General features: G+C 42.7%; 1 protein-coding gene across 1 annotated transcript in view; it reads left to right on the top strand.

Moving 5' to 3' along the window:
* Positions 1-14,901, top strand: part of LOC142303856 (long-chain fatty acid transport protein 2-like) — a 156,580-nt gene extending 141,679 nt beyond the window's left edge. The window contains exons 9-11 of the mRNA XM_075345657.1: positions 6,151-6,248; positions 8,674-8,804; positions 11,186-14,901. Coding sequence (XP_075201772.1) covers positions 6,151-6,248; positions 8,674-8,804; positions 11,186-11,362 — 406 coding nt within the window. The 3' untranslated portion in view covers positions 11,363-14,901. The remainder of the gene's footprint in view (positions 1-6,150; positions 6,249-8,673; positions 8,805-11,185) is intronic.
* Positions 14,902-15,561: the final 660 nt, after the last annotated feature.

Below are 15,561 nucleotides of genomic sequence, written 5' to 3' on the forward strand. Positions count from 1 at the left end.
ACGGCTTTACTTATTTTTATTACAAGGTGTTTGCGGCGGAGCTCCTGCCACACATGGCCGCATTGTTTAACTCTTTCCTTCAGGGTGACCCTATCCCTCCATCCATGCTACACTCCCATTTAATCCTCCTGCCCAAGCCACCCAGGGACCCATTGGACTGTGCTAATTATAGCCCAATAGCCCTTTTGAACTCCGATTTGAAGATGTTCACCAAGCTCTTGGCGGCCAGGCTTAATCGATGGTTGCCCCAACTCGTGTATAAAGACCAGGTAGGTTTTGTCCCTTGCCGTCAGGGGGGGACAACACCAGGAAGGTCATAGACCTGGTGGATGTGGCAAATCGGACGAAGCAACAGGCGTTGGTGTTGAGTCTAGATGCAGAGAAGGCTTTTGACCGCCTTGCGTGGCCTTTTCTCTTTAAGACAATGGAGGTCTTTGGGATCTCGGGTGGCTTTATGTGGGCCTTGAAGTCCCTGTATAGCGCTCCTACGGCCTCTATCAAACTCCCCCTCCACATCTCTAAGCCTTTTCTCATCTCCAATGGCACCAGGCAGGGGTGCCCCCTGTCCCCCCTCCTTTTTGCGCTATGCATAGAGCCCCTCGCGGCCTCGGTCAGGAGCAACCCAGACATCTCAGGGGTCCTGGTCAGGAATAAACCGTTTAAAATCTCGCTTTTTGCCGATGATGTGCTCATTACACTTACTAACATCCATGTGTCCCTTCCAATTTTAATGTGCACCTTGGGTAGGTACGGGAGCCTTTCAGGGTATAAGATCAACTCTAGCAAAACGGAGGCAATGCCCTTGAATCTCGACCCGGTGGCCTTGGATTACCTGCGTTTGAATTTTAAGTTTCGTTGGAAGACAGATGCGGTCAAGTACCTGGAGGTTAACCTCACATCTACTTACGATTCCCTCTATAACCTTAACTTCCCCCCCCTTTTCCGAGAGCTGAGAACTCTTTTGAGCAAGTGGTTGCTCCTCCCTCTTTCGTGGATGGGGCGCATTGCGGCAGTTAAAATGAGCTTGCTCCCAAAATTATTATATTTCTTTGAAACCCTCCCAGTTAAGGTACCAATAAAGGAGCTGAAGTCCCTTCAGGCGGCTATCCTTAGATTTATTTGGTGTAACAAACGTCATAGGGTGGCCAGGGAGGTGTTGATGGCTCGGAGAAACAGGGGGGGCTTTCTGTCCCGGACATCCTAAAATACTATTGGGCGGCCCATCTTAGGAGGATCCCCTGTTGGGTGTCCCTTTGGGCATACAACAGGTGGACTGAGATTGAAAAACTTTGGCTGGCGCCTATACATCCAAACGCGCTCCTGTGGCCCCCGGCCCGGTGTGATTTGCCCCCCCCCTCTTCTTGGACCGATGCAGTTCACTAGGGACCTCTGGGCATTTTGCATTAGAAGATTTCCTTTGGCATCCCCCTGCTCCCCTCTGGTGTTCTTCATATACCAACCCTTGCTCCCAAGCAGTCTGGAGTCGGACATGGTGCACCCCTGGCTCAAGGCAGGTCTATTCAGATTTGCAGACATTATAGATGGAAGTACAATGCAGATCCATTCCTTTGAGTACCTTAGAGATAAATTCTCTCTCTCTAATCGAGAGGTTTTCCAATATCTGCAGATCAGAGACTTGGCTGGCTCCTTGTTTGGCAGGGCAGGGGCCTCGATTCCCACAGATTTTGAGAAAATTTGCAGAAGGGGCACTGATACCAAGGGGCTGATTTCGGAAATTTACATTTTGCTTTCTGAGTCACGGGAGGGGCCCGAGGGGTCTTTTCCATACATGCGTTAATGGGAGTCTCTATTGGGAAGGCGGATACTTCCTCAGGAATGGGCAGCAATCTGGGGAAACGCCGCCAAGACATCAATATGCACACTATATAAGGAAAATATCTATAAAATTTTGCTATTTTGGTACCACACTCCAGATTTCCTTCATGGCATAGACCCCTCCATACCGGCTTGTTGCTGCAGAGGCGGGGGAGGCAGGGGCACCATTCTGCACATATTCTGGTCCTGTCCAGGGATAGTCCCCTTCTGGGAGCGGGTTAGAGGGATGATCCATAAAGTACTATATATAGAGGTTGATCTTGATCCCCTGATCTATGTTCTGGGTCTTGGGAATGGGGGATTGGGAAAAACGGCCTCTAAGCTTTTGTCCCACATCCTTACGGCGGCCAGATGCTTAATTGCAAAGAATTGGAGGCAGCCAGGGACACCCTCACTCCAGAGCCTCAAGTATAGATTAATGGACGGTAGACGCATGGAACATCTCACGGCACTATTGCATGACACAGTTGACCGTTTCCAGGCCGTGTGGGCACCATGGGACTACTTTGCGGGACAGGAGGATCTGTGAGACTGAGGCCTATGGGTCCTATGGAAGGAGCATGGACTCTTGAAACCCTTCCCTCTTCCCTCCTATTTCTCCTCTCCCCTCCTAACCCTCCTCACCTGTCCTGTCATTGTTTGTCTAGGTTCGATAAGAATTGTGAATTTTATGTTTTATTTTATGTATGAAAAATGTAAATTGAAAATCTCAATAAAAATTCAAAGTTTAAAAAAAAAAAAAAAAACTCTAACAGAGGGATGCGGCACTCTTGAACTTGCTAATATACCCTGTTTCCCCGAAAATAAGACACTGTCTTATATTTTTTTTGCCCTGAAAAAAGCACTATGTCTTATTTTCAGGGGGTGTCTTATTCTCGAGGAGACATGGTTGGGGGTAAGTTTACCCCCCACAAAAAGCAGACCCCCCCATCCAAAGATCGTCATACTTACCAGCCCAGGGCGTCTGTATGCCTCCCAGATCCTTCTGTGATCTCCCATCAGATATGCTGCACGCCTCCCCTGCATCTGGCCGACATCAGATCTCACACACACACACACACACACACACACACACACACACACACACACACACACATACTTCTCCCTGTGATCTCCCTGCAGCTGTGCTCCCCTGTGACTGGCTGACATCAGATCTCACACACACACACACATCAGATCACACTCACTTACTCACACACCCACCCCACTTCTTCCCACGATCCCAGCAGCTGTGCTGCACGCCGTGCTCATCTGCCTCCTGCCGACACTCACAGATCCGATCGCATACACTCACACATCAGAACACACTCACACATCCGATCGCATACACGCACACATCCGATCGCATACACACACACACACACACTGACGATATCGCACATACGCGCGCGCACACACTCACAACATCCGGAGATACCACATACTTCCGGCCATGTGATCCTCCGGCAGGTCCTGGAAGGTCACTGCATGCACAGTATCGCCGCCGAGAAGCAAGCGATATCACTGGATGTTGTGAGTGTGTGGATGTGATCTGATGTGTGTGTGAGGTGTGTGTGAAAGTGAGTGAGTGTGATCTGGTGTGTGTGTCTGTTCTTGTGTGTGTGTGTGTGTGTGTGTGTGTGTGTGTGTGTGTTCCGCCGCTGCAGGATCTTGATGCGCTCACCTGCTCCCGGTCGGCGTCTGGTGAGTATGATCGGGGGTCTTACTTCTTCTGTCTTCTCTCTTCTGGGGGTGCCCACTGCCTATAATGAAGTGTCCTGCAGTGTCTTTAACTCTTTCACCGCTGCATGACACTTCATTATTGACCGCAGCTGTCTTATTTTCAGGGGATATCTTATATTAAAGCTTCCCTGAAAACTCCTGGGATGTCTTATTTTCGGGGGATGTCTTATTTTCGGGGAAACACGGTATTAAGGTATGATCACAGAGCCATCAAAACACTTGTTGTAAATAGTCAACAGGGTTGCAAAAAATATGTTGGAAAAAAAGACGCATATTAACTGCTAAAGATTTGAGAAGAATGAAATGTGAAACAACCAGGATCCCCTTCACCCCTAAGGGCAGGCATATTCCAGAAGTGCAGCCTCCCTGGAGTGCTCAGAAGTACAAGGTGTTCAGTGCTCAGTGACATGTCCAAGGTAAGGATAGCAGAAATCTAACCACCCATGAACAAGATACAAGAGTTGAAACGTAAAGACAAGAAATATATGAAGAGAAATATTTTAAAGGTTTATGGACTGGAGAAATGAGATTGACTTTTGATGAACCAGACAGATGGGCTCATGGTTGGCTGAATAATGAGCACAGACCTCCACTTTAACACAGATACCAGCAAGGTGGATACTACTATGAGCTTATAGCATTAAAGATGAGCAAGTTCGACCTTTATGGCTTGAAGATGGACTCAAACTCAACTCCCAAACTTACTGACAGTTTTAGAAGGTATTTTTCAAGCAATGGTAAAGAAAAATGTTAGTATCTTTCAAGAAAACAAAGCATTTTATGCAGGACAATGCTACCTCACAGGTAGAAATGTGTGTACCTATTTAAGTTTGGGTTCTGTGGGTTCAGCTGGAGTTTAGATAAAGTTCAGTTAGGGACAGGGACTTGATTTGAACTCAATTGAACCTCATTGATTGAGCAGTTGTCACGATGACAATGGGATAGAGGGGGACCGGAGCGCTTAGGCTGTCCCTTAAACTAGGGGGCCCTATGCTATCCCTAACCTCAGGGATACTCCTGATGTCCTGATGGTGGAGAGGCATAAGTCTACTTTTTGGCCCTTCTCTTGACCAGTCCTGATCTGATTCCATCTCCTCCTCCCCCAAGGAGGGATGGGACAGGAGTGTGATGATACCAACAAAATAAGACAGATAGAGGAAAACCAAAACTCTATCACACAATGCGCACACACAAGGTAAAGACAATAAGAGGTTCAGGAGGAAAAACAAGAGCAGGAAGTAAGCTACAAAACAACAGGGGTAAACTCCACAACCACACTAAGCAATGAGCACAACTTTCACCAGTAAGTATGGGGCACCACAGCTCACAGACCAAAATAGAATAAACTATAGCTGGCATGGGTAGAAGGTTTCAACCAGTATAAATAGGAGGGGAGCAAATGTGATAGGTCTCCCCACAACAACTAAACCCTCTCCCATGTAGACGATAATACTGAGACCAATTGGTCCTCCTAGGTACCCCTGACTAGAGCCCCTCCTGAAACATACAGAACTGGGGATGCCAACCATAGACACAAAAAAGCAGATATACCAGAAGATTCATTGATGGCAACTTCAGCAAAACAAAGGAACAAGGACCACTCTTCCTGATTATCAGAAACAAAACAATGCAAATACTGCTACAAATTCTAATTCACATGTTCTATTTGTCCATTAGACTGAGGGTGGAACACTGATGAATGAGAAAGTTTAATCCCTAACCGAGAGCAGAAAACTTCTCCAAAAGTGGTCAATAAACTGAGTTCCTCTATCAGAGACAACATTAGAGGGCACTCCATGGAGTTTGACAATCTTACGTATGAACACCAGGGCTGAGATCTTGGCATTAGGTAATGATGGTAAGGTAATAAAATCTGCCATCTGGGAAAACTCTTCCACCAACACCAGAATTACCATATTACAGCAGAGGAAGGTACAGTGCAGGAGATAATTATTTGATCCCTTGCTGATTTTGTAAGTATGCCCACTTTCAAAGACATGAACAGTCTATAATTTTAAGGGTAGTTTATTTTAACAGTTAGAGATAGAATATCCATAATAAAATCCAGAGAAGTAGGCCCAATTCTCCCAGAACCCTAACTCTTACTGAACCAGTTTCTAAACCACTTGCTTAACTCCCTAAGCTCCCGCTCTCTTCTTAGTGACGGTCATGGCAGTGTTTCTGAAAACAGAAGTCTAGACTTCAGTTTATTTCCTTGATCCCAGAAATAGTGTTTAAAGACCTTCCATCTCATTCTGACTTTGTCATTGGTACGGATGTGCATCATGACTGCTGGTAATACAATAGATTCTATAATGCCTACTGTTCATGTGTACACTGTTTAGAAGCTCTGCAAGGATGTTGGGACTCAGATTAATTTTTCCAATCTATTTTTCTTAGACAATTTGTCAGGAGTAAGCTCCTTGTACTATGCTCCATTCATATTGAATTCTAAGATCAGAGGTGTCAAATTAGGCCTCAAATCACATTCATACGTAGTCCAGATGACAGTAGAAATGACTGTTGGCCAATCACAACGAGTAACAAAATCTTTAATTTTCCCTGTTGTTGATGTAACATATTGTTTTCCAGGTGGAAAGGTGAAAATGTGGCAACAACAGAAGTGGAAAACTTTGTTTCAGGGTTGGATTTCATTGAAGAATCCAATGCTTTTGGTGTTGCAGTGCCTCGTGAGTGGAAAAATGTTTTTTTATTTTTTACTTATTTTCTGCATCACTCTAGACAATAAATACTAAACATTTTTAGGATATATATAAATATATATAAAAAATATATTTATATATATATATATATATATATATATATATATATATATATATATAAAAGATATAAACATACAAATAAATATATGTTATACTTAACAGTGACAGTGGGTTGGTATTGTAGAACACTCTAAAATGTAGAAGAGCTCAAAACATTTTATTTTAATGTTGCTATGCCAATAACTTCTTTTTAATATGATAAATACATTTTGCAAGAGGACTAGATGCATTGGAAGTAGGCTGACAAAGCATAAATAGGTATTAGTTTGTTACTTAGGATATAAAAAATTGTATATCATTATGTACAATACATTCACAACACTGATTTAGAAATCTCTTATAGCCATACATTATTTACAGCAAAACATAACACATATCAGAAGGTGAGAATGAAACATTTTTCATTTTCATTTGAATAACGTTACATAATGCATTTAGAAATTGATGGCAGCAAGAAGTCTCAGAAACATTGGGACAGGGCCATGTCTGCCATTGTATAGCATTTCCCTCTTCTTTTTACAACAGTCAGTAAATGTCTGGGAAGTGAGGAGACAATTGCTGGAGTTTTGGTAGAGGAATGTTGTCCCATTCTTTTCAGATGTAGGATTCTAGCCTCTTAAAAGTGCTGGGTCTTCAGATTTTTCGTTTTATAATGTGCGAAATGTTTTCTACTGGTGAAAGGTCTGCACTGCAGGCTGCCAGTCCACCACCACAACTCTCCTTCTAAGAAGTGCTGTGTGGGGTTTAGATTTGTCTTTCTCAAATATGCAAGGCCTTCACTGTAATAGATGTTGTCTGGATGGGAGCATATGTTGTTCTAAAGCCTCGGTATAATGCTCAGCAGCTATGATAATACCTTACAAGATGTGGCTCATACTATACGCACTAAAGTAACCACATACCATTAGAGATGCAGACCTTTGAACTGTGCGCTGAAAATAGACTGGATGGTTATTTCTTCTTGATTCAACAGGACATAACATCTGTGGTTTTGTTAGAAATTTAAGATTTTGATTCATCTGGCCACAAATCCGTTTTCCAGATTGTCTCAGTCCAATGTAAATGAGCTTTGGACTTGTAAAAAATGCAGTGCTTCTGGATGGAGCTGATATGACTTCTTTGTATGATAGAGATCTAACTTGCATTGCATCTAACTAGATTGTACAGCAAACTGTTTTCACATACATTCTTGTTTTGAATACACTGTTGTCCAAGAGCCTGTAGATCACAAGCCTCTAATATTGACTGTCAAACTTGTCCCTTGCGCACATGGATTTCTCCAGAACCTCTAAATTATTTGCTGATATTATGTACTGTAAATAGCGGGATAGGCAAAGTCTTTGCAATTTTAGGTTGAGGAACATTCTTCTGAAATTATTCCACAATCTTTGGATTGGATGTTCAAAGATTGGTGAACCTCTGACCAACTTCGCTTCTAAGAGGCTCTGCCTCTCTAACATGCTTTTGTTCATGCACAGTCATGTGTCTTAGGCTGTATTCACACATCTGTTTGACACATCCAAGTGCGGTCCATTTTTTTTTTCTCAGAAATTGCACTGACCCTTTGAGATTTACCGAGCCATACACACATCCATTTTAAATTGGATCTGTCCAAGAGCATATGCTAAGGGTGCTTTACATGCTGCGACATCGCTAGCGATTGCTAGCGATGTCGAGCGAGATAGCACCCACCCACATCGTATGTGCAACATTTGGTAATCGCTGCAGTAGTGAACATTATCGCTACAGCAGCGTCACACGCACATACCTTGTCAGCGATGTAGCTTTGACCACCGAACAATCCCTCCTCCAAGTGGGAGGTGTGTTCGGCGTCACAGCGACGTCACTGCGACGTCACTAAGCGGCCGTCCAATAGAAGCGGAGGGGGGGAGATGAGCGGGACGTAACATCCCGCCCACCTCCTTCCTTCCGCATTGCCGGTGGACGCAGGTAAGGAGATGTTTGTCATTCCTGCGGTGTCACACACAGCAATGTGTGCTGCCGCAGGAACGACAAACAACATCGTACCTGTATCAGCAACGATATTAAAGAAAGGAGCGACGTGTCAACGATCACCGTTTTTGGACGATTTTGCGATTGTTGAGCGTTGCTCCTTGGTGTCACACGCTGCAATGTCGCTACCGGCACCGGATGTGCGTCACTAACGATGTGACCCCGACGATATATCGGTAGCGATGTCACAGCATGTAAAGCACCCTTTAGTCTCATTTGTTTTGCGGATCAGACATATTCCTTCACATTGTTGAAATTTTTACGAGACTTAGAGGCCGTAAGGAAATAATTGTATCTGCTATCATTTTCCCTATTCTAGATCATGAAGGTAAAATTGGGATGGTTTCCATCAAGCTTAAAAAAGGAAGATTGTTTGATGGGGATGCATTGTTTTCACAAGTTACTGAATATTTGCCCAATTATGCTCGACCTCGGTTTGTAAGAATACAGGTAAGACCATCTTAAAAGTGAATCACTCCTATAAAGCAGGACAGTCAGCTGTCTTCATACGTCTATTTTAGTAAATACTTGTATTCATCATAAAAACATTGTGCCGCTCCTCTGTTATTTCTCCTAGTAATGTATTAATAATAAATTACCATTTGCATTGTCAATGGGATATGTCAAACAAAGAGATTAGATAATGTTTAATCAATCCCAACAGTATCAGACTAAAATAACGCCTAGTTATTGATAAAGCTCAACAAAATTTACCAGAGAACCTGTCAGCCGTATTTAGCAATATAAAGGGCAGGCATAGCCCTAATGAAGCAGTTATATTGATTAAATTGACACCTTTGGTGAATTAATTTGATTTCATTAAATTAATTTGATTTATGGTTCTGTTTAATCAGGATTTGACATTTAAGGGTATGTGTGCACGCTGCAGATTAGGTGCAGAACTTTTTTATGCCATGCGTTTTTTTACTGTATTCAATGGCTGGAAGGGCTAATAAACGCAGGACAAAAACACACCAAGGATTCACATGTTGCCTCTTTTGTCCGCCATAACTGCAAGGAAAAAAGAAGCAACGTGCGCACAGCAGTTCTGAATTCTCATGAACTTTGCTGGGAGAAGGATAGACATGCAGTTTTGGGTAAGAAACAGCACCAAAAACGTGGCAAAAACGCATAAAAAACGCAGCATGTGCACACAGCCTAAGGCCCCCTTCACACATCAGTGATTCTGGTACGTATGTGCTTTTTTTATATGTACCAGAATCACTGACATACGCAGACCCATTATAATCAATGGGTCTGCTCACACATCAGTGATTTTTCACTGAACGTGTCTCCCTGCAGCGTACACTCGTGGTTTCTGCACGAAGACAAGTCAGTTTTTTTCTGGCATCACTGATGACCCACGGACCACAGTATGATATGTGATCCGTGTGTGATCTGTGAAACACGTACCAGAAAATCACGGACATATTAAATATTAAATATTTTCAACTTACCTTGATGGCGATTTGCTCTGCAGCCTCCGCTCTCGGCAGCTCCTGCGTGGCTCATGAATAATCATGAGAGCAGGAATAGCCGACCAGGAAGTAGCTGTTGAGAGCGGTGGGCGGATGCTGCAGAGCCGAGGAGTAATGTACTTGGGTACAATGTACTTTATTAACCCCCCAATGTGTTGGGGGGTTAATAAAGTGGTGAAAGAGGGTATTTCTTGTATTTTATTCCAAATAAAGGATTTTTTCAGTGTTTGTGGTTTGTTTACTTTCACTTACAGATTAGTGATGGGGGTGTTTCAGAGATGCTGTCATTACTAATCTGAGGCTTAGCAGCAGCTGTGGGCTGTTATTAACCTCTCATTATCCCGATTACCACCGCATCAGGGCAATTTGGAAGAGCCGGGTAAAGCACCAAGCTTGTTGCATCTAATGGAGGCGACAATCTTGGGCAGCTACAAGTTGCTATTTTTAGGCTGGGGGTGGCCTAATAACTATAGGCCTCCCCAGTCTGAGAATACCAGCCACAACTGTCGGGCTTTATCATGGCTGGGTATTAAAATTGTGGGGGGACCGCATGTCGGTTTTTTAATTATTTATTTAAATAGTTTTAAAAAAAAATCTGCAAGCAGTTCCTCTCTTTTTGATACATAGCCAAGATAAGTGCATGGCTGGGCGCTGCAGCCTGTAGCCGTATGCTTTCTCTGTGCTGGCATAATATGGGGGGACCATATGCCAATTGCTTTATTTATTAATTTTTACTGCACAATCTATACGCACACAATGCTTGTGAGTGGAAGTGTCAGATACACTTTCACACAGGCTGGGGTGGGTCTGTCTGAAACCAATCACAATTGTCGGTGGGCGGGGAAAGCAGTGCATATTTAATTATCAGCTTCGGAAGTGAATGCATGACCTGGAAGGAGTATAGAGCCATGATACGGAGCTTCGGTAAGTAGACTGTGCGTTCTACTACCCCTCTATCCCTTCCACCACCATTTGTAATTGCCGGATTCTGGTCTCCATAGAGTTACCAAATTAAAAAAAATAATTAATAGGGACCAACCGGTCTCAATTATCTGCGGGTTTGCTCATCTCTAGTCACTGATCATTCAGTGACCTGCCTCCTTTTTGAAATTTTGCACCACTGTCATTGGCATTTGCGCAGTTTGATTCCATGTCTGATCTACTGGTCTTCAATAAAATGGCAATGGAGACAGGGCATGTGCAGATCAAGATCTTGGCTCAATAACGTTTTGTCATTGAAAAGGATTGATTGTAAAAAAAAATGTAATGTTATAATAACCTATATAGATTCTGACAATTCAGTAGATATTCCTGCTGTCTAGTAACTACATTTCATTTTGTTAATCCCTACAGGACTTCATTTCAGTCAATGGCACTTACAAGCAATATAAAATGGATCTGATCAATGATGGCTTCAATCCGTCCTGTATTAAAGATCCGCTATACTTCTTGGATGATACACATAAAACCTACAGGCCATTGGATCTCAAGATTTACAATGATATTTTAGGACAAAAAATTAAACTTTAGAATGATTGAAGGGATTTCTAAAAGTATTTGCATTTACTATAGAGAAAGATTTAGGCCCTGATTCATCAAGATTGATCAATATTGGCATATTTCACTCAAGTTTTGACGAGAAGAGTGCGCTGAATTTAAGATGTGCCAAATTCAGTTTTGCACCACTTATTGAATTTGGAGCATCTTTCAGCTGCTCTGCGCCATCACAAAAAGGGACTGGAATACATTTCTGTCATAATTAGTGATGACCGAGCACTAAAATACTCGAGTGCTCAGTACTCAAATCAAGCAAATCGGACAAGCTCGACTCGAGAAACAAGTATAGTGGCAGTGAATGGGAAACTTGAGTATTTTTCAAGAAGACCATAACAGGAGGAAATTTCGAAAATGGATTAAATCAACGCTGAAATGGAACGGGAACACCATGGTTAAAATGCCTGGACACATCTCTGACTCCCAGGGAAAGAAAGAAATAATTAAAAAAAATTACATGGGGTCCCCCTCATTTTTGATAACCAGCCAAGGTAAAGCAGATAGCTGGGGTCTGATATTCCCTTGTTCACCAATTTATAATCAAGAATATTTGCACAAAGCTCATCTGTCGTAATCCACAATTCCAGAATGCAGCTCCAGTGACTGTGAATAGCAGTAAAGTACAATTATTCACAGGCACTGCGTGGTGACTACAACTCTGATCAGAGCTGCTGGCTTAACGGTGCACTTGGCGAGATACGGCAATGTTGATAAGCACTGTTGTCACTACACGGCGTGTGTGAATAGCTGTACTTAATCTGCCCCCAGCTGTCTGCTTTAACTTAGCTAGTTATCAAAAATAGGGGGGACCGCACTTCATTTTTTCAATTATTTGTTTATTAACAACAAGTAAAATAAACTACACATTCAATGAGCTAATTATATATCTGACGAATATCTTGCGCCTTGCGTGTATAGTTTACTGTACTTGTTAAATAAATTAATTTAAAAAATGACATGGGGTTCCCCCTATTTTTACTACTGTACTTTACTGCTGTTCACAGTCGGTGGAGCTGCATTCAGGGATGGTGGCCTATGATGGAAAAGCTTCCTTGGAACATTTTTGATAATATATTGGTGAATGAAGGATAGGGAGTCTTTATTTAAATAAAGTATTTTTGTGTGTTTTTTTTTTCTTTTTACTTACGGGGGTGTCTGGTAGACACCTCTCCATTATTAACCCCTGGACTTGAGGCCAGCTGTCAGTTAACAGATGACATCAACCCCAAAAGTATTACCCCAATTACCATCATGCCAGTGCAACGGGAAGAGCTGGGCAAAGCGCCAGAATTGGCACATCTAAAGTGATGCGCCAATTCTGGGTAGGCATCGGGCTAGTATTTTATTTGCTGAGTAGGGGCCAATATCTCAGACTGATAATACCGGCCCCAGCTCTCTGATTTACCTTGGCTGGTTATCAAAAATAGGGGGGATCCCATGCTGTTTTTTTTAAGTTATTGATTTGGTTAAATAAGGCTAAAAACACCCATTAGTGCCACATGAAAAGCTCTAAAGGGTGCTAGTGTACAAACCCTCCTGTAATCTAAGCTCTCCCTCCTAGATCAACTCTCCCTGACTTGCTTCCAGATGACAGTGTGCTGAGCATCACGCCCCCGAGTCTCATATAAGACTCGATGATGTTGGCCAATCAAGGTAATGGCAGTAGTCAACATGACTAAGGCATTACCATGTATGGCAGGCAATCATCGCATGTTCATTGGCTATCTAACGGCCACAAAATATGCGGGGTGAGGACTCGAGCATGACGCTTGAGCACTCATGATATTCGGCCGAGTAACGAGTGTGCCCGAGTACCCCGATACTCGGTCGAGTATCAAGCAGTGCCTATCACGCTTGCTCATTACTAGTCATAATAAACACCATTGAATATATTCCCTTCCTGCTAACCTACACCCGCTCAAAAACATTGGTAACATTTTAAAGGGGTTGTCCGGACTTTAGTTAAAAGTCTGCAGTGACTCTGTGCGACGGCAGACTTTTAAAACCGCAAAGCTCGTGACCGCAAGTAGACAATTTGCATTCTTCTGGCCATGTTCCAAATAGACAGATTCAACAAGGCTCAATACAAGTGAAATGAGCAAGACCGCGCATATCTAGTCAACACATGACATATATGCAAATCACGCACTTGCAGGGTGCGGTTCATGTGTTGTGAGGATGCAGAAGTCCACAGTCACATAGTGTAATTGCGGAGTTTTAGCAAAAGACCGTACAATTCCCTATGTGACTGCAGACTTATAACTCCTAGTGGCGCACGCGCTGTGCGCTGTGGGGATTCCCCAGTGTCAGAGCTGGGAACAATGGTCACAAGGCCGTGAGTGTGCAATATGCATACTCCCGACCACATTCCAGCTATATGGGTGTTCCCTCAATGCAAATGTATTAGATAAGGCCGCTAACCTCTATTCAGATTCTAGTTGGGCTTGTACATATCACAAACTCGTGGACACATGACTGCCATTATCGGCTCTGACACCGGAGAATTCTCACAGCTCACAGTACAGGTGATGTGAGAATCATAAGTCTGCAGTCACATAGAGGGACATAGAGTGACTGCAAACTTGTGGATTTAGATGGGACAACCCCTTTAATGGATTAGTTTTTCAGATATTAAATATTTGTTCCCATCTCAATCTTTCATGGCTGAGACTGGAGTTACTCCTTCCAGGTGCTGATTATAGATGGAGGCTACAGAAGTAGCCAAGTGTGGACCATCAATGCTAACTCATGAGTTATTCTCTGAATTATGGAAATAGCGTAGTTCTCTACACTACACTGTTTCTATAACTCCAATTTATTTTATATGGGCATGGTGTGTCAGTGGTTAGCACTGTTGCTCTGTAGTGCTTGGATCCTGGGTTTAAAGACGTTCGTATGTTCTCGCCATATGGCTTGTGTATCCTCTGACTACTCCATTTTCCTCCCACACTCCAAAAACATACTGAAATGTGAAATTATGATAATGTCTGTAAAACTCTGCAGAAAGTATTCGCATTGTATAAGGAAATGTAATAAATATGTTTTGATTCCGCAGTCCCATCTCATATGGTTGATACCTGGACAGTGTGTTTTCCATTTCAGCTGTGAAATTAGCATATAAAAATGTTCACAGTCACAGTCCCTGCCCAGAGCAAAATGGAAAGAAAAAAATAAAAAAAAAAAAATAGTGTTTTAGTTTAAAAATAAATTGTTTCACATTGATTGCTTTGGAAATTTGGAATTCAAAGTATGTCCAGGAGTATCCTTTTATTGATTAAATGTCATGATAAATAATAAACTTTACATAAAAACTACTTTAACCTCTGCTGGGCATTGTTTTAATCTATTTAATTAAAGATAAAATTTAAGATGTACCTTAAAGAAGCACTCCCATCAAGTTTTTTATTATCATTAAATCTTTGTAAAAGTACATGTAGTGTAGTGAGAATGTAATAATATACTCCCTTACCACCATACTCTTCTGGATCCAGCGGCATTCTGCTCCTCTTCTCAGTGATGTGACTAAATAATAATAATAAAAATAATAATAATAATACTCTGTGCTCTGTGTGACCCAGAAGTGGCTTTTACAGTTTAAGTCTATGGCGAGTCAGTGGAGTTAAATTATAAAAGAGATTTCCAGTCATACATATGTAGGAGGTGGTCGTGTGCCTCCTTCCTTCTTTTTTATGCTGTTTGTCTGTGTTGTGAAGATAATGTGTTTTCGGTACCAAGTATGCTGTTAATGTATTTGATGAAATGACCACTGCTGCTGCTAGTGAAGTGAGGTTTCCCGATGTAGCAGAGCCAGGACCATGGAGCATCCGGAGCCACTTACCGGTCGGGAAGGAGCAGCGGAGGATTGGATGTTAGATAAGATAGGAGAGGAGTGACAGTTGTCCAGTGGGTTGGTTAGAGAAACGAGCCTGAAAAGAGGGAGTTCTGCAGAATGGTTTGAAGAAAAAAGACGTGGCACTGTTGTCAGTAACCAGTCAGGGAACCCTGAGGTAACCTCTTAAGGGTCCGAAGACTACGGCTCATGCTGGCAAGCTCAGGGAAGTCACGAAATTAGACAGCCATCGCGGTCCAGAAGTGGACAGCGGTGAGAAAAGTGGGAGTATAGAGACACAGGTGCCCGGCAGCTTGGCCGCTAGTTCCAAGATAGCGAGGATAAG

The sequence above is a fragment of the Anomaloglossus baeobatrachus genome, chromosome 4, assembly GCF_048569485.1.
Source record: "Anomaloglossus baeobatrachus isolate aAnoBae1 chromosome 4, aAnoBae1.hap1, whole genome shotgun sequence".
NCBI lineage: Eukaryota > Metazoa > Chordata > Amphibia > Anura > Aromobatidae > Anomaloglossus > Anomaloglossus baeobatrachus.